General features: G+C 40.7%; 1 protein-coding gene across 6 annotated transcripts in view; it reads left to right on the forward strand.

Annotated features, from left to right (window-relative positions):
• The window catches only part of scn8ab (sodium channel, voltage gated, type VIII, alpha subunit b), a 55,332-nt gene continuing 37,144 nt past the window's right edge, over positions 1-18,188 (forward strand). For 2 of the 6 annotated variants that reach the window (XM_044177954.1, XM_044177978.1), the window contains exons 1-6: positions 1-136; positions 4,036-4,373; positions 13,663-13,781; positions 14,051-14,140; positions 14,231-14,359; positions 15,612-15,703. In XM_044177954.1, the coding sequence (XP_044033889.1) occupies positions 4,092-4,373; positions 13,663-13,781; positions 14,051-14,140; positions 14,231-14,359; positions 15,612-15,703 (712 nt within the window). In that variant the 5' untranslated portion in view covers positions 1-136; positions 4,036-4,091. Of the gene's footprint in view, positions 137-2,420; positions 2,488-4,035; positions 4,374-13,662; positions 13,782-14,050; positions 14,141-14,230; positions 14,360-15,611; positions 15,704-15,980; positions 16,073-18,188 lie in introns of those variants that run through there. The other 4 variants (XM_044177946.1, XM_044177969.1, XM_044177961.1 and 1 more) reach the window with 3 other exon arrangements.

An 18,188-nucleotide genomic window follows, 5' to 3' on the forward strand; every position in this document is an offset into this window, starting at 1 on the left:
AATTATGCAGGGTAGCCGCACGCACTGGGAAGGAAGATAGCAGCAACAATATGGCGACAGCCGCAGTTACTCTCGACTCTTTTCTACATCTGCAGTTCAGTGACAGCTGCCTGGATTTCTGTTAATGCGAGAAAAAGTAAGTAGACAATCTGTTTTGTGCTTTGTCTGATATGTTGTGTCGTGGGATGGATCGCAGTCCTACTTTGTCGACTGACTGCATCCCAGTGCCGCAGAGCGGTCCCTCTCTCAGCATCTTTTCTTAGCGTCTGTGGAGGGCTCCTTGCCAGTAGGACTACATGGACAAATATGTATGCGAGGCATCAGTTAGAAGTGGGAAAGATGTGATTTTCACAGGGAAAAACACAGATTTGTGCTGCGGCGTGGTAGAAAACACGGAGACAGCTGGTTATTTGGGGTGTTGGCCTGCCGCTGGATGGAATGACATTTCAATGTGTCAGGATGTGAAACGTACGCATATGGGATACAGAAGTGAGATCACGTCAAACTTCTCTGAGCGGCCACAGTATCTAGCCTGTATGCTCCATGTGCATGAATAATGCGTCGCTTGCAAAATAATGTTTGGTGGCATTTTTTCCGCTAGCATTATTTTATAACTATGTTAGTTTTATTACCCCCCACCCCCACACTCCACCTCTAGGCCCCCTCCCTCTTGCAATCTCTTTGGAGACTGTATTGCGTGAGGAGGTAGGTGCGTCTTTAGTTTGGCAGTCCTCAAAGGGGCAGCGGCACCCTTTTCTGGTATTTTCACGCAGTCGCTTCCATTTAAAAACACATTTTGCCATCGTGTTGTTATTCTATAAACCTGCATCATATGGAGTCGCCTAGACATTATCTATACGGGTGTGGTAGCCTACAGCCTTAAGGCCGTTTTAGTTTCTCTCTCTCTTTTTTTTCTGTAAATAATTTCACCTTTTTAGGTGTGAAATTGGGTCGTGCTGATGTGTTATAGGCTGCTTTGAACTGAGGCCAGGGATGAGTTGTCAGGACATGGCTCGTGCATTCAACTGACCTACTATGAGTTTGTTAGAGCCTATAGCAGCAATAAACCACACTGCAGTATTTTAGGCTTTGGCCCTATAGGACAGCGGCGCGGTAGCCTCGGTATTAAACAGTGGACTTTACTGAGGACTACATAGGCTGCAAATCACTCTCAAGCAATGGATGGCGTTAACATGATATGACAGCCTACAACGTGAAGGGGAGCGGGTGGTCCTCGTCCCACACAGGGAGAAAGTTCTCCGAGAAATAGGAAGAGATTTTCTTTACCTGTGCTTATCTCTACGGTGGCCTAATGTCCCATGCTTCGTAATTTATTAAACTGAATCATCATAACTCAACGAAATTTCCAGTCAGGACGTCATAACTTTAGGCTATCTGAAATTGACTCAGCTCAGATATGAAGAAAGTGGCACCCACCCGTGTAAGATAGGAGGGGGTTATTTGAGGCCCCTTTAATATTTGGCTGCCAAGTTATTTCCTCAGTAATGCTGGACTTGGACCTGTTGGGCTCATCCATTCTCAGTGATGCTGTGGATTTGGACTGAGATGGGATTTTACATTTAGTGAAAGGCAGCATCAAGACATCACTGCTGGAAATGTGTAAGTTCTTTACAGGCCCATGTGACTCTGATGCAAGTGCCCTATACACCTTACCTCCTCCCCAGCACTGTGTCGCCACCCTGTCCGGTTAGCTCCACCAGGTGTCAGATCATCATCAGAGTGCATCAAGCAGAATAGAAGATTTTTTCCCCCCAGGTGACGTGACGGAAGCCGTGGTGCGTTTGGATGTCTTTCCTCCGCACAGGGGACGCAGTGTAGGTGCATTTTGCTAAAGCTGCTGGACCGGACAGCGACAAGCTTACCTTTTTTTCTATGGGAGGCAAATGTGGCTGCCGGAGTTGTTAGTGTTCTCTGTCGTCCATCAGTTTTTATTTCCAGAGTCAATTGACTCATAACGGATTTAACAAAACCGAGAGCGGTAACGGGCCGCGTGCTTTTGGTGCCGATTATTGGATTCACTGTAATTTATTTAAGAGTGACCCGATCAGTCTTTTTTTAAATTAAAATATCTTAGTAAGATTGTTGCGTTTTCTGCAGTGTTTCTCATTTGACCTAGCGAGTTAGTGGACATCGAAAACATTAAGCAATATCTGCAAAATTTCAGGCAGTTTCCCCTGATCGCCTTTCTGTTTTGCTGGCTGCTTATAGGACTTTACCAGCTTTATGTGTGAAGTGTACATGCACTGCTGGCCATGCTATTGCATCCTGGTTTGAATCACCTTGACGGTAGATCAATTGATGTAGCATTGGTGGAAGGAGACTCGGAGGTTGTGCCGAGGTTGGGTTACTTGAATCGGACTTCATCACTCTTCTGGTTGGCTGTGCTTTTTTTCTCGAAGATACTGGGGCTGTTGGATCTCTAGCTGCTGCCTGTGGATGTCTGGCTTCTTTCTGATTCATTTCCAGGTCTGTACCCTTGTCATTGTTTCATTGATTGTTGCACACACTGTCAACATTTTTGATAGCTTGAACTGTGACTTGACTGTCAAATGTGGTGTATCAAACAGCATGGCCATTAGCCAACTGGGGAGAGAAATTCATCTATTGTAGGTGCCTGGAGAGATGCTGTTGAAAATGTTATTACAACCTTACTGTTTAAACAATGAGTCAGAGCCCCAGAGGTTGAACACTTTCCAGCAATAATTTATGGACTATCTTTTGACATACTTCAGTTTAGAATGTTTCATTATTTGTAAATGAATAATTAATAAATTGTCCTGTGTACATAAGACACCAGAATACACTCTGTGTTCTGTGTTGGGTGCCCTGTTACATATGATAAACCCCAGAATCACAGTGAATGTGTTTTGAAGCTCAGCATACTGTTCTGTGACAAATGAACTGCCAACATTTGAATTATTCACATGCGATAAACCCCACCCATTCTTTTCTTTACCAAAAATCTGTCACATTAATTTATATGCTTCATCTGTAATACAGATCAATGTATATGATAAGTAGATGGCAGATGGCAGAAAAAAGTCCAAAAAAAATTCACAGCAATGAGCCTTGATATACAAATATCAGCTTATTATTTACTTGCTTGGCTTAAGATTGTTTGGCTCCTTGTCATTTTGCACTGGGCAGGTAGCATATAACAGGCTTGTGTGAGCTTTTGCACTGGGAGCTACTTTCCCACTTATTTTATATATCACCAGTGAGAGCTGCTCCTCGACCGTAGAGACTTCCGAGCCTAAACAATGAGCTGAAAGCTGCATAAAGCTGCAGACCTGGATGTCTGTTCTCAGTGAGACTAGCAGTGCTACCAACGCATTCACATTTATTCATTGTTAGTATCAACAATATGGAACTTTAAGGATAACTATAACTCTAAATGCTGCCTTTTGGCATGAAATATTGCAAAATGTCATGTAAGATACTTGTGAAGCAGAGAGTCAGACAGATGAGTTCCTGGTGGGATAAAGAGCCCATCATTTGTAAGCATAAACACAAGAAGAGAAAACTTGACACGTCTCCTTGCTGTTTGGGTAACACAACTGAGATCAAAAGGGAATGCTGTCTGCTGTATGTGCTGGGTACCTGAGTTTAGCGTTTGGGGATACAGGATCGGTGCTTTAGTCATTAAGGTTGATGGAGAGAGCAGAAAGAGTGCCTACTGGCCCATGTTCCAAATGTTTTTTCTGCTTTATTTTGCTTTGTTTGCTTTCTCTGGAAGAACTAGTAAATTCCATCTGTGAGGCTTTGAGCAACACTGAAACACTGAAAAGGGATGCAAAACAACTGGCTTAACATATAAATATGCCAGCCATTTTAATCATAACCCTTTGTTGTCCAGTCAGTGCTATTAATAAAATAACACTGGATTAATTTTGGATTATTTTAAAGGATTTTTTTCTTCTCCTTGTTGTTGTTTTGTTTTATCTATCACTTTTCTCTTTATCTCAGTATCGTATGCTTACTCTTCTTGACTTTCTCACTCTGTGTCCCTCTCAGAGCTGGATGTCTGGGATGGAAAACAAATAAAGAGGAAATAGCTGCAGGATGAAAACATGGCCGCACCCCTTCTTGCACCCCCAGGACCTGACAGCTTCAAGAAATTCACCCCGGAGTCGCTTGCTAACATCGAGAAGCGCATCAATGAAGAGAAGAACAAGAAGCCACCCAAGCACAGATCGGACAGTAGTCACCGCGACACGTCTGACGAGAATGAGCTCAGGCCCAACAGTGACCTGGAGGCTGGGAAGAGCCTGCCCTTCATCTACGGCGATATTCCTGATGGAATGAAGGCCACACCACTGGAGGATTTGGACCCATACTATCTGAACAAGAAAGTGAGTTGTCACACAGGCCACCCCGTTTTTCCTCAACTTATCAGACAAACACTCAACTGAAGAAGCATTTGCTTCATTTAGTTGAGAGGTTTATAGATAGTGAGAATGTTTATTTAATTTAAAGTCTTTTAAATCTTTTCAGATTTATTATTCAGCTGTTGTGCTGAACAATAGCAAAAAACCTTCAATTGGACTAAATTTGATTTTTTTCTCATGTGAAATTGCCAGCATTGTAAACTAATCACACAATACAAATAGGTAGTATGAAATTCACTGTCATAATAGATTTCACATTAATTCAGTCAAAATGGAAGTTATTGTATTCACTGCAGAGATAGGGATATCATAATAGCAAAGATGACCTTGAGGCTTTTGAGTACTCTGTTGTCACTGCTACAGGGGCTTAAAGACAGTCACTGCATTATTAGGGTGCACAGGAGATCATACAAGGCCTGTGAGTTTTTTAGTACACCTGTACAATCAAAGCACAATTGAGGAAGAGAGTCGTAATTGCTCTGCCCCTGCAACACTGCAGGGTTGCTATAGAATGCAGTTCTCGGGCAGTGGTGATTCTCGTAAAGGTTTCTGCAATGTTGATTAATTGTCTGTGTTAATACATGGTAAAGATGATGTAACAGCTGGAGGGGATGACAAATTTGCCTTTATGTTGATATGCCATCAGCTTTTTAATTCTTTTGTGACAAAACACACTTTCAGATGACAAGTGCATATCTATATATATATATATATATGTATGTATGTATATATATATTCATTCATCAGTTCAGCTGAGTAATAATTTATGGGGCTGTTGCTCTGTCACTTAGCATTTGACTAGCTTAGCTGCGGTTTAGAACGGATCCAGCTAAATCGGAACTTGCAGGGGTTTAAAATGCAGCTGCGTGCTAAACTGGACCTGATTGCTCTGTCACAACGAACACTGGTTCAGCTAAACTGCAGCTGAACCAGGTTCTCTGTCAGAGAACCTCAACATCATGTAGCACAATGTGAGTGGACGTGTCTGATGGCTTCCCAGCATGGAATGGAATTATCATTATCATTATTTTCTGCATTGTGTTCTGCAATGTTTCCACTGTTGTTCACATTTCCACATTGTTGTACAATGAATCAATGAGTGAATGCAAGTACACTGCAAGTGATGTTATGTGCATGATTACTGAGATTCTCACCCTTGATGGTACCCCGATGACTCGACGCAACATTGGTATCGAATTTAATACCACCAATGAATCACATTAAGTGAGAAACCGTCTCCTCGCTAAGTTTTTTCCTATCTGAAAACCTGAAAACTGTATCAATAATCTGACAAATATACAGTACTAGCTTACACTGAAACTATGGTGGCAATTGGTCGGACAATACATTTCTGATTGTTTGCTTCTGTGAATTATACATTACTGACGAACTGACCACATGTCCTCCTTGCAGGCACTAGACTAGTGGCGGTGCATTAATTAACAACTGTTATGTTTGTCGGATAATCAGTAACCCTGTTTTTATAGTGTTCTCTTTAAAAGAACATATATGGTAAAAGATTTTAAATTTTAGAAATACAATGATCTGAACTGTATAAATCTGTCCTTATACTGAACTTTATGAACTTAGACCATAGATGCAGTGACCACTTCAGGAGTTTAGGTGATTTCTAGAGGACGCAGCAACTGGGTTCAGATTAAACCACAGGTGCAGTTTAAATCACAGCTTCTGAGGACACATCAATGGGATTTAAGTGATCATGTGACTTTGACCCAGACAACACAGGTTTAAACCCATCCTAAACCTTAAACCACAGCTAAGATAATGGCAGAGCAACAGCCCCTGTGTATGCATGCAACATGTTGACACATTTCTAGCAACATGGGGATCTGCAAGTATTGTTTCTCTTCACTTTTTTTTGATATGCTGCAACCGTGTGTTCATTAGAGTACAGATAATTGCCTCTGAACCGCATCTTCTGTTTTTTCCATAAGACTTGTTTGAGTTTGTTTTTTCATAGTAGTTTTGTGAGATTTAAAACAGATAAGCACATCCAAAAATAATGTCTAAAAACATTAGTACACATCAGCGTTGAAGTTCATATCATTCATGTTAGTATTATTCAGATCATATTGGGATTTTTCATTTTTCAGACATGCCACACAGTCACATTCTGAATTAATGTGATGCAGGTGCAGATGACACAAACCCCAATCTGCTATTTTCTTTCCAAATTATGCTTTTTTTTTAAATTAGAGACAAGACTTCAAGGCATTTTAGGCTTCTGTCCTACACCACTCATACTCTAGCTTGGCTGTGCCCTTACTGTAGCTCTGCACTAGTGAAAGAGGAAGGAGTGGAGTGAAGGCAGAAGATGGCAGGAGAGGACAGCAAGTGGAGAGAAAAGGGCAGGAGTATGCTGTAGTACCTTCAGCTGTGTAGACATGTGGAGTAGCCAGTCTCCTGTGTGGTGGCAGTGATAATGTGTAAGAGAATCCACGGCCTGTACAGCAGCAAGAAGCCCAGTCAGCAGGACTGGCAATCTCAGCCAGCAGCACTCCCTCACAGGGCAGATGAAACTATCAAGTGTATGTGCCTTTTGTGATCTATTGATCCACAGCCCTAGTTCAGTGGTGGCCACAGGAAGGGTTGCATTCTTGTCTTATTAGCCTTCCCCACTTTGCTTATAGCCCAATGCATATGTCTTTACCTCTCCTTACTTTGGTGATTAAAGTAAAGTTGTTTATTATGGCCTCCACTCACACGCCTCCTCAGCCATATGTGTATATGTGATGGTGTGTGTACACAAGAGACTACATTGAGAAAATGATATATAACAAGACATGATTTCAAAATAAGAGATTGTTCATCTACAAACCAAATGTTATTCCAAATGGGTTTTGGTCAGAATTGTGTGTCAATGGTCACAGTCTTATAGATTTGTGAATACTCCATAAGCTTGTACAAAATACGTGTTTGATAATAATAATAAATAATGGATAATTGCTGCAGGTACACTCAGGGATATTGTGCCAACATGCCTACATAATGAGTGTCAGGGTTAGATCCATTAGAAGTATAAAAATGTGCTTTATTGGCATGGCATTTGATGGTTTACCTAATTATCAACATTTTGTTAATCTTTAAGAAATAAATCCATGACATAGGAAGGTAGTTGCAGTATACAAATAGAGCAGATTTATATCCCATCACAGCCACAGTCCTTTATTTTCTGGCTTCCGAGCAGCTCCACTGGTGCAGTTATGGCTATGGTGCCTTGCTTAAGGGCATGTTTTTAGGGAATTTCAAAGGGAAGGAAGGGGTACTCGGCTTTTAGACTGCCAGCTAAATAGCGTATATCTAACTATTAAGCTACTACTTACCCCATATGTGTTTCTGTGTGTGTCAATACAGGCTCTGACTTCTCTTCATTTTGCTTAGTCAAGATCTGCTAACTTCATCATACTTCACAGGTTCAAGGAGTCACAGTCTAAGACCTCATCTTCCCTCTCCATCTTACTATCATTCATATCAATCATTTTCCTAATCCGCTAATGTATTTGTCCTTTATCACACCTGAAGAAGTGCCTCTAAGTATATTCATGGTTAGCGTCCATTCCTCCTCTGCTGTTTCTGTCCTCACCTTTCCAGGCTGCTTGTCTCCCCTACTCGACCGACAGTCATCCTATCGCTCACCATTGCACTGTATGTCTATGAGTGTGTCTAAGTGTGTGTGTGTGTTATCGTCAGCTGCAGGAAACCTGATCACAGCACTCATGCATCAAAGAGAGGAAGGGGGGCGGGGGCAGTGGTGAGGAAGAGAAATGCAGCGTTGCAGTTCTTGTTTTCCCCTGTGATGGGGAGAGGACTGCCTGGGCTTTTCAAATGTCTGATGTGATTAGGCAACGTTACAGCTTCTGTGGTCATACAGGAAGAGCAGGACGGATGGATGGAGGGCATACTAGTGTTTTAGCTTGCACTGTGCACGTGCACACGTGTTTGTGTGTTGACGGGGGATTTCGATATACCTGGAAATACAATTAAGATGATTCAGCTTGAATTGGCTGCTGCACAGTTTGGACAAAAAGTAGTTTGAACAGCTTTCATGTTTTTGTTGACGCAGAAGCTTCATGCTCTTCCCCAATGTGGCATTTTGGTGACGGTCTTATAACAGGAGTGTGCAGTAGACCAGTCATTTCTGTTCAGGCTTCTGCAGGGCAGCAGCTACTAGTGAGCGCACAAGGGGAGCTCATGGCTAAAGCAGCAGTAGCACTGTACACACCATTACATTATGTTCCTATCCCACCATCACTGTCTCTGTGTGTGTCTCTGTCCATTAGTCTCCTTTTCCTTCTCCCTTTCTCTGCCTCTCTTTTTTTTCAGGGTGTAGTAAATTAGAGCGAGGGCCAGGCTTTAGTGCTCTGTCTGAGTCCTCAGTCTCTGATGACACAGCATCCTCCTGTTCTGGGCTGAGTGGGGAAGGGATGGGGTGGTGTGGGTGGGGGTTTGAGTGTGCTTTCACTGCTAGCCAGGTTGGTATCAAGAAGGAGGGTGGGGTAAGGAATGGAAAGTGGGGTTTTGCAGCACAGCATACAGGTGAAGAAGAGGAATGACGCATTTTTTTGATATGGTATAATATGCAGGGAAATTAGTTTGCAGTCATACATATTTAGGTGAGACATTACTGGCTGAGTCCTCACCGCAGTGAGCTCAAACAGAAGTACATGAGTTATGTTTCAGGCTATAATGCTAATAGATATCGAATTAAAGCTCCTCATGAGATCTGTGCTGTTTTGACACAAAGCATCAAAGTTGCACTGTGAACAATGTGGAAGTTGACTTACTGTAGATATTTTTGCTTCTCTGTAAATTGAATCAAGATGCACTTAGTCCATATACCAGGTACTAGTTACAGAATGGGCTAAAATCAGTGATGTGTGTCATGTTTTCTGTTTCCAGTTCTGCAAAGAGGCTTGTGAATCCAGATGTGTTTAAAAAAAGAAGATCTTTATGTGTAAGTTCTGGAGTAGGTTTTGGAGTAGGTTACTGTTTCTGAAGGTCATTTAGAGCTCCAACTAACAATTATTTTTGCAATCAACTGATTAATTGTTTAGTCCGTTAAATATAAAATAGTGATTAGTGCCCATAACAGTTTCCCAGAGCCCTAGATGATGTTTTGAAATTTCTTGTTTAGTTCAACCAACAGTGCAAAGCCCTAAGGTATTTGATTTGCAATGATATAAAACATGGAAAACAAACAAATCCACAAACGAGAAGCTGGAAACAGCAAATGTTTGGCCTTTTTTTCTTGATAAATGTCTTAAATGATTGATCGATTATGAAAATTGTTTGGCGATTACACGTTGTCTAATCGATTAATTGTTTTTTCTAATTGTTCATTGCTATCTTCTAAAAGGTCTACAGTCCAAATCAGTCAGTTTTATGAACTAATAGACCTGTCTGTATCAGGCGGGGGTCCTGGGATGATTAACAGAGGCACAACACCCCCTCCCCATGATTTAGTCTCTGTTGTTTCTCTGCTTAGAGAAACAACAGACATTTCTCTGCTCACTCAGCTCACTCTCTCTCTTTCTCTGCCCCCCCCCCATTCTCAGTTTCTGTCCCTGCTGCATGCCTACCCAGTCCTCCTCCTCCTCCCTCCATCTACCCATCCATCTCAGGTTTGGCTCTCTCCCCTCTGCAGCGCTCTGGCTTTCTGTTCTGCATCACTCCCCTCCACCCCCTCATCTCTCTCGCTCTCTTCTACTCTCTTTGCGGCTGTCCCATACCACTGCAAGCCCCTCTCCATATCCCTGCTCCACTATTCCTCCTCACGCACACACACACACACACACACACACACACACACACTGTCCTTGCAGCTGCATTCTGCATATGTGCCTTTTTCTTTAACGCTCTATGGAGAATTTGGAACATTTCACCAGCTTTTCAGTGAATAAGGCTTCCTTACAGTGAAGCTTGCTCTGCTGAGTTGTGTATTTATGCATGTGTGTATGCCCAAGTATGTATGTATTTAACTGTGTAGTTATGTAGGTAGATCAGTGTTATATGTGTGTGTCTCCTCGTGTACTTTGTGTGAAGGACTTCAACATCCATGGGGTTACATATACAGTGTTTTGTGATCCATGGTGTCTGTCCACTACCATAGTCACTCTATGTTTATCCATGTAAATAGATGCAACTCAGTTTCCTAAGCTTAGCAGGGCACTACATGGTCTGGTATGATATGTTGATGACATTTAAATGTTTTGTGTGACGATGAATTCAGCATCTCCAATTCACTGTCTGTCAACCTACTTTAGAGTTTTTTGGGAAATTAATTAAACTGGGGAAATTAGTGATTAATCAATCACTGTTAAGAATTTAAATAATCAAGAATATATCAACCAACAGTACGGTGTATGCTGTCTGGGACAGTGTTCAGGTGTGGGTGTTTTCAGTAGTTGGACTTATGCTAAATGTCCATTCAGCTGGGATAACTGCGCCATGTGTACCACGATTAACTGTGATCAGAGCCTATGATGCTTGCACAGAGTGAGTGGTTTTTTATACAATAGGAACGGCACAGTAAAGGTGCAACTTACATTGATGACGTGCTGGAGGTTGAGGTTGAATTCCAGTTAACAGACAGCTCATATGATTAATCTCTGACCACATAGTTTTGCACATATTCCTAAATTAAAATAAGCAAGTCTGTTGTCAGGAGAGCAGAGCAGCCCATGTTATTTTTCTACTTGGTATAGACTTTGGTAGGCTACAATCCGTTTCATGGACACAAGAATGGTTTAGTCTTTGCATTGTTCCTGGCATGTTTAGCCTCATCTACTCTACATCCTCTAGTAAAGCCTTTATGTTACACATAATTATTCTGTTTAGTCATACATTTTTGGCATTATTACGTTTTAGTTGTGCTTATTTAGTTTATGATTTATATTGTGCTGTGAAATAGTCCCTGGCAATGAAGCTTTCATTGAGAAAAATCATACATTTAGTATTTTATAAGCTTCAATAATTGATCAGTTATCGATTAATGTGGCACAATCAATTAAGGAAGTTGCCTGACATTTGCATCCCTTGATGTAATTGTGCCGGGTTGCCAAATTTGCATTAACAGCAGATTTTTCTGTCTCCAAATCGACACAGTTCATTGTGTAACTGAAGCCTCTTTATAGTTGACTTGTGAATCTTAATGAAAATTTGTAAATTTCCATATGCTGTATAGAGGATGACCTACATTGAAACTCAGACAAGACAAAGCAGGCATGTTTTCTATAAGATAGTTTCCTCAAATCTGAAGTTTTCAAAAACCCCTACAAATCCACAGGGTTTATTCAAGACAATATGATTCACATTGACTAACATACGGAACACACTGTAGTTATGCATGCTGGACATCTGTAAACTGCTAATGAGATAGTGCTCTCTGTATTTGCTTGATCAGCAAAACACTTCAGTTGACCTCTGGGAGAAAGATTTACCCTTTGAACATGACTCTAGGTCCTGTGTTTTCCTGTCTGTATAGTGTTGATGAGGCATAGATCATTCTTTTGTCCATGTGGCAGGAAAAAATAGAGAGAGGATATTTTAAGTAGTGCAGATGCTCTATAGGCAAAAAGGAACAGGAGAGGGGGAGGGAGGGAGAGAGAGGAGTCTTCTGATGCAGAGAATACATTTTGTCTTTCCCCAGACAGCGGACACTATTTTTAATTTAATTAGATTTCAGGACACCACTTGTCTCAGGACACTTCTGTTCGCTTCTCTGTTTCTTTCTAGTGTTTCCCGTGGTGTGAACCACGAACTCGTGCTGTGTGTATTTTTCTAGTTGTTGGTGCCTTATGCATACTAAAGACCAAATGCCTCTATTGTAAACGTATGCTCTCCACCAGTGGGTTATCATTTGTGCAGTGATTATTATACCTGAACGTAAACAGGTCAAGTAATATACAGTTGGCTTTATGACCTGCTGTGGTTGAATGCATGTACTCTGGTGCACAGTGTTTTGTTTTGACAACTTAATTATGTATAAATTGAAGTGTAGTTTGCCCAATTTTAAAATGTTTACAAACTACAAGAATTGTTTATCACTTAATGTTGAATGTGAAGGAAATTAAAGGAAAAGAAATTCATATCTTAAATTCAAAGTCAAATAAATTCTGATAAGTATAATAAGTTTCTGATATAAATTGATATTGATGTCTTCATTCTTCTTCAGTACTGGTTACATACAGGACATGATGTGTTTTCTGTAAATACTGGCATGCAGCATTGTCAGTGGTGTCATAGATACACATGAAGGGAAAAACACCCTAGCAGTGTACACAGTCAAAACACACATTAATAAATTGTCAGTGAACCAACTCTAAACTGTAATGCCTATAGGTATAAAAAGAAACTGGAAGCAATGGTAGCAAGTTAGTTGTAAATGTAAAGTATTGTTTGTGTAAATAATGCTCATACTTCTCACTCTGACCCCACATTATGTCTTTGCCTTGGGCACAAACATCCACAAACCACACACACAGGTACGCATAAACAAACACACACTGCTGCCTCACCCCAGTGCCCAGCCCCACTTGGCCCAGTGCTGTTTATGGGTAGGGGAGTGGTTGTTGAGAGCCTAGAGTCAGCAGATCTGCCCCTGATCGATGACAGCATTTCTCTTCCAGTAAGAGCTTTAAACTTGGGGCGAAGAGAGTCATTTGGCCACAAAGAGGGGAGAGCTTCCCATGCACCTATCTTCTACTGTCATGGTGAAAAGCTTGCCAGGACAGAGGCTCCGTCTGATGCAACAAGGACAGAGGTGTTAACTGTACCACAGAGGGAGTGATGTCAGCGGAGTAAAACACAGTCCCGTGTCCTTGCTGCCACTGACTATGTGCCCTTTTCTATACCTTTATCTTTTTACTATACTGTTTTCATCTTACTTCGCTCACTGCTGTCTCACTGCCAGGAGGGTAAAGATTTCAAATGGGTTAAGTGACAACATAGTGAGCACTCTCATCAAAATGCCATGTTTGAATGGATTTCAGTGTCACCTGTATTGTGAGAATCAGCCCTGTAGTCAAGAGTGGAAACCAATGCAGTGGTGCCCCATGACTCAGAGGTGAGCTCAGGACTCACAGCAGCTAATCAGTCAAGCTACAGTCATCTCTTCCTTTTTGTATATATATAGGTTTGCAGACAATGTGCTTAATAGTATGTGCCATATAATTAGCTCTGAAAATGTTGTAACTGTCTTGTTATCTCTTTCTCTATCTCTTTCTCTCCACAGACATTTATAGTCCTAAACAAAGGGAAAACACTCTTCCGCTTCAGTGCCACGCCCTCCTTGTACATCTTAAGCCCTTTTAATCTACTTAGGCGAATAGCTATTAAGATTTTGATACATTCATATCCTTTCAAGTGATTCATTTTCTGTTTTACAGTGAATGGAAACAGATGTTTCAGTATTTTAAACATGTTTGTTTTTTCTGCTTATGTCACAAGTCGTCAGTAAAAAGTAAGTGAAGCTAATGCACTGTAAGCTCTTCTCCCTACTCTGCCCCCTTCCTTAAGCTTTACTTCAATATCAAAGTTTGATTTCAGTTGTTGGTGTATTAAAATGTACGGGGTGTTATGGGTAGCACTGTTCAAACTTTCCTTAACTTCTGTCTTCTCACGTTATTCAGCATGATCATCATGTGTACGATTTTGACCAACTGTATATTCATGACATTTAGTGACCCCCCAGAGTGGTCCAAACAAGTAGAGTAAGTACACGTCCATACTTCTTCTCAGTAATCATATCTTTGTTTAATGTATCTGTCACTGTTTTTACTGCCGTCTCTCTTTTTTTCAAGGTACACCTTCACAGGTATCTATACGTTTGAGTCACTCACAAAAATTGTTGCCCGAGGCTTCGCTATAGATGGGTTCACCTTTCTCAGAGACCCATGGAACTGGCTGGATTTCATGGTCATCTCAATGGCGTAAGTATTTTAACTAATAATTATTAACGATAAAAACATTAAAGAATGAAAATAATTGAAAGTTACATATATGGTCAATTATAAAAAGTAAAAAGCACTGCAATCAAACAAGTAACCAAAAAGGGACATGACTAATAAAAATGTCATAACATTTTAGCATATGGATAGAAGAAAGTTGTGAGAAGTGATTATTTATAAGCCATACTTACAAGATAACAGCAGGTAAAAATCCCAAATGGCGACAGAACTTTCTCACTGCAGACAGTCTGGCTACTTAAACACAGGTGTAACTAATCACATTAATAACGACTGCATTCCATTGTGGTGTGATAGTACCAGGGTCCTGGTGCTGTGCATACTGGCTCACTGCTGTGGCTTATGAGACATATCAGTGGAATGGAGCAATCATTAACGTTATTGGTGACACCTGTGCTTTTACTTCCATGACAAGCCAAATGTTTTCTGTCAGAAAAGTCTGAGTCATTTTAATTTAGTTACAACCAAAAATGCTAAATAAACATTTATAATCATTGATGATTTATAATCATTTGACATTTTCGTGTTAGTTAGAATTTAATGATTAACTCACATATTCCAACATTGTGCGGGTATCATGACACACATCCATCAAACTTTTGTCATTATTTTAACAGACTGCGGTTTTTGCAGTCCGCTGGAGTGGTTTTTAAAATGAACAACATGGCGGTTATTTTATATTTGATGATGGACAAAGACAGTATTTCCCAGTCTAAAAGCTGCTGTGGGCAACTTTGGAGAAATGAGGAAGAATCTGTATAAACAAAATCCCCAAAAACCTGAAAAGCATTTAGCCATTACAGCAACAAACACATTGCAATGTGGCAACTTTCTGTCTGATCTTTACTCTACAGTGGAGGGCAAACACCATTGTCTAGTAGTTACTGATAAACTCATCACCCCCAAACTTTTGATAGATATAGATTAGCGACCACAGTTGCAAAGCTGCAGTTACCCAAAACTTACTCTGAGATTCGGTCCTTCCAAAAATGTCACATTCCTCATCCAGATTGATTTCAGGGCCAGTATTTTGTTTCATGTCACCTCCCCTGTGGACATGGATTTATTTCCCTCCTGATTGCCTACAGCACTTTCAATCCACATCAGTCCATCGCACCACGTTGATAATGTTTATTAAAATATTATGTAACAATTTATTCTTTCTTTCCTCTGTTTGGGATGGCTGCTGAGTAACTGTATCTGATCCACCTTGCAGGTATATAACAGAGTTTGTAAACCTAGGCAATGTGTCAGCTCTGCGTACGTTCAGGGTTCTGAGGGCTTTGAAAACAATTTCAGTTATCCCAGGTAAGACAGTCCAGGTGTTTGTGTTTGCGGGTGGGCGAGTCACGGGGTTGATGTTAGGTGTGGTTTTGTTTCAGTCCCTCTCCTCTCCTCTTCCTCCTTCGTTCTCTTCCCACTGGTTGGACAGGCGTTCTTTCTCTCACCGTGGTGTCCCCTCCTGGTCTTCGATGGTGGTGCTGGTGTCGTGCTCTTGCGCGTACATGCGTGCGTGTGTGTGTTGTTATCGTGTGTGTTGTGTGTCATGGGGTTCTGTTCTGTGTGTCATCCTACCTTGTTACAGATATATAACAGAGTTTGTGGACCTTGGGAATGTCTCGGCGCTGAGAACGTTCAGGGTTCTCCGAGCATTGAAAACTATTTCTGTCATTCCAGGTGAGACTCCCATTTAAACACTAAGGCTGAGCTTACTTTATCTATTACCTGTCTTTATTTCTATTACTTTGATATTTGTTTCTTTTTAAAAAGAGGATGTTTTAGAATTTCTACATTTTTTTGTTTTACTTTTGTTTTTATGATAATCAAAAATGGTAGCAATACATTTTTGATAGGCTTAGCAGTCTACTGGCAGTCTTGTGGGCTCACATGTGCCATATGGACAGTTGGGCTTAAGCAGCACATTAGGGTATGCAACCGCTATCTGTCTGTAGATTTCTACCCCAAGTGAAAAAGAAATGAATGTCCAAAACAATGTGATAATATAGGGGAAGAGTTTAGATGTTATTTCCAAGGAGTTGACTTTCAGGATATTATCATGAGTGGTTAAATTAACAAACTAATTAGGGAAAAAGAATGATCATGAGTAGTTTAAATCTGTCACCTCTTTGCATATTTGGTTTGTGTTCAGTTTAATTTCATACATTAATCCAAATTCTCAAAATCTATGACACTGACTTCTCGTTTCTAAAGACTCCTTCTTTCCCTAAGACTGCCAAGCCTAATTTTACAACACATCAATGCTGCATGAAGCTTTGAGACACATGCTTTTACAGGTTTGGCTTCAAGGGGCTTTTCTTTTGGATTTTGTTATCTTTTAGTTATAAGAGTTATTTGATTCAGACTTCAGATTCTATGATTTCTTCCTTTTTTTTGAAGATCTTTGTCCATCCTGGGAGTGAAAGGGAAACATAAATAATAAGCAAATATCATAAAGAAGCAAAATTCTGTGCATGAATGTCAGATTCAGTAAGATTTTTTTTCTAGGGAACACACAGTAACACAAGTTTATATATATTTGCTTACACATGAGATCCACTCGAAATGCTTGTAAAACAATTATGCAGACACTGTGAAGTTACTGTTCAGCACATATACACACATGCACATATACCGTACACGCACGCACACACACACACACACACACACACACACACACTCAGTACAGTACATTAAGCTAAGCCTCCAGCATATAGCGCTCAGTTGTGCTCTGGGCTAAACCAAGGGCTAGCCCAGCACTGCAAGAGTGGGAGAAAGAGATGCCTGGGATGGGAACGGTTCTTCAGTTAAGGCAAGGTCACCATCACGGTTTACAGACAGGTGATGCTGACACAGAGTCAATTCCTTCAGCCTTGGCGTTTAAATGACCTGCATGCCACCTCTCATTGCCCCCCCAGCCACCAACTCTTCCTCGCCTGTCCTTTCTTTCTCCTTTTCACTTCCTGCTTCCTTGACTGAGCCTGGTTTTGTGTGCTGTTTGCTGTTTGTGGTGCTGCTGTGTTAAGGTGATTTGTTGGATGCAGTCTAATTATTAACTGCAGTTAGTCAGGAATGTTCCCATAGATGGACACAAGGAGTGAAGGGAAATCCCATGATACAATTTCTCTTCTCCAGATGGATCCTAAATCCCGCTGTATTGCTGTCTGTTCTTCCTCAGTGGAAAATGCTTCAGACAATTAAACTTCTTCTATAGAACTGTTTACTTACATGGGGTAGTTAATGTAAAAATGTGAAAATGAAAATGTGTCTTTTTGATGGAAACATCCCATATAGCTGCAGTGTTTGTTGTGGTGTTATGTATTTTATGAAAAAAACTGAATGTGACCTCTATATCTGTGGTTCAACATGAATGCACTCTCATAGTGGCACCAGTGTGCTGTTATTACATACTAGATAGTCATGTCTTTGATCCTATTGAAATGTCTCTTTTTGATAACCATATAGCTAAAAATCTACACTGAATACAATAAACTGATCTCTGTGTATTTGTTATACTATGAGATGCATATTGCACCATGTTCTGTTCATGCCCCACAAATTGTACACCTCATGATGCAAGAACGGGCTAGCGTTAACACAGCAGAAAACTCATTTTGGCCACACTCATTCTCTAAACCAAATTTGACTCAGACTGTGAAACCATTCTAAATGCAAAATCTAATTTTAGTCCTTGAAACCAGGAAAAGTTACATTTTCCTTGCTTCTGCTTTGTCTGTCGCTCTCACTTGTACAGTTGGTTTACAGAAACTTCCTATGGAAAAGTACTGACAAGTGT

This window comes from Siniperca chuatsi, linkage group LG2 (assembly GCF_020085105.1).
Source record: "Siniperca chuatsi isolate FFG_IHB_CAS linkage group LG2, ASM2008510v1, whole genome shotgun sequence".
NCBI classification, from domain to species: Eukaryota; Metazoa; Chordata; class Actinopteri; order Centrarchiformes; family Sinipercidae; genus Siniperca; species Siniperca chuatsi.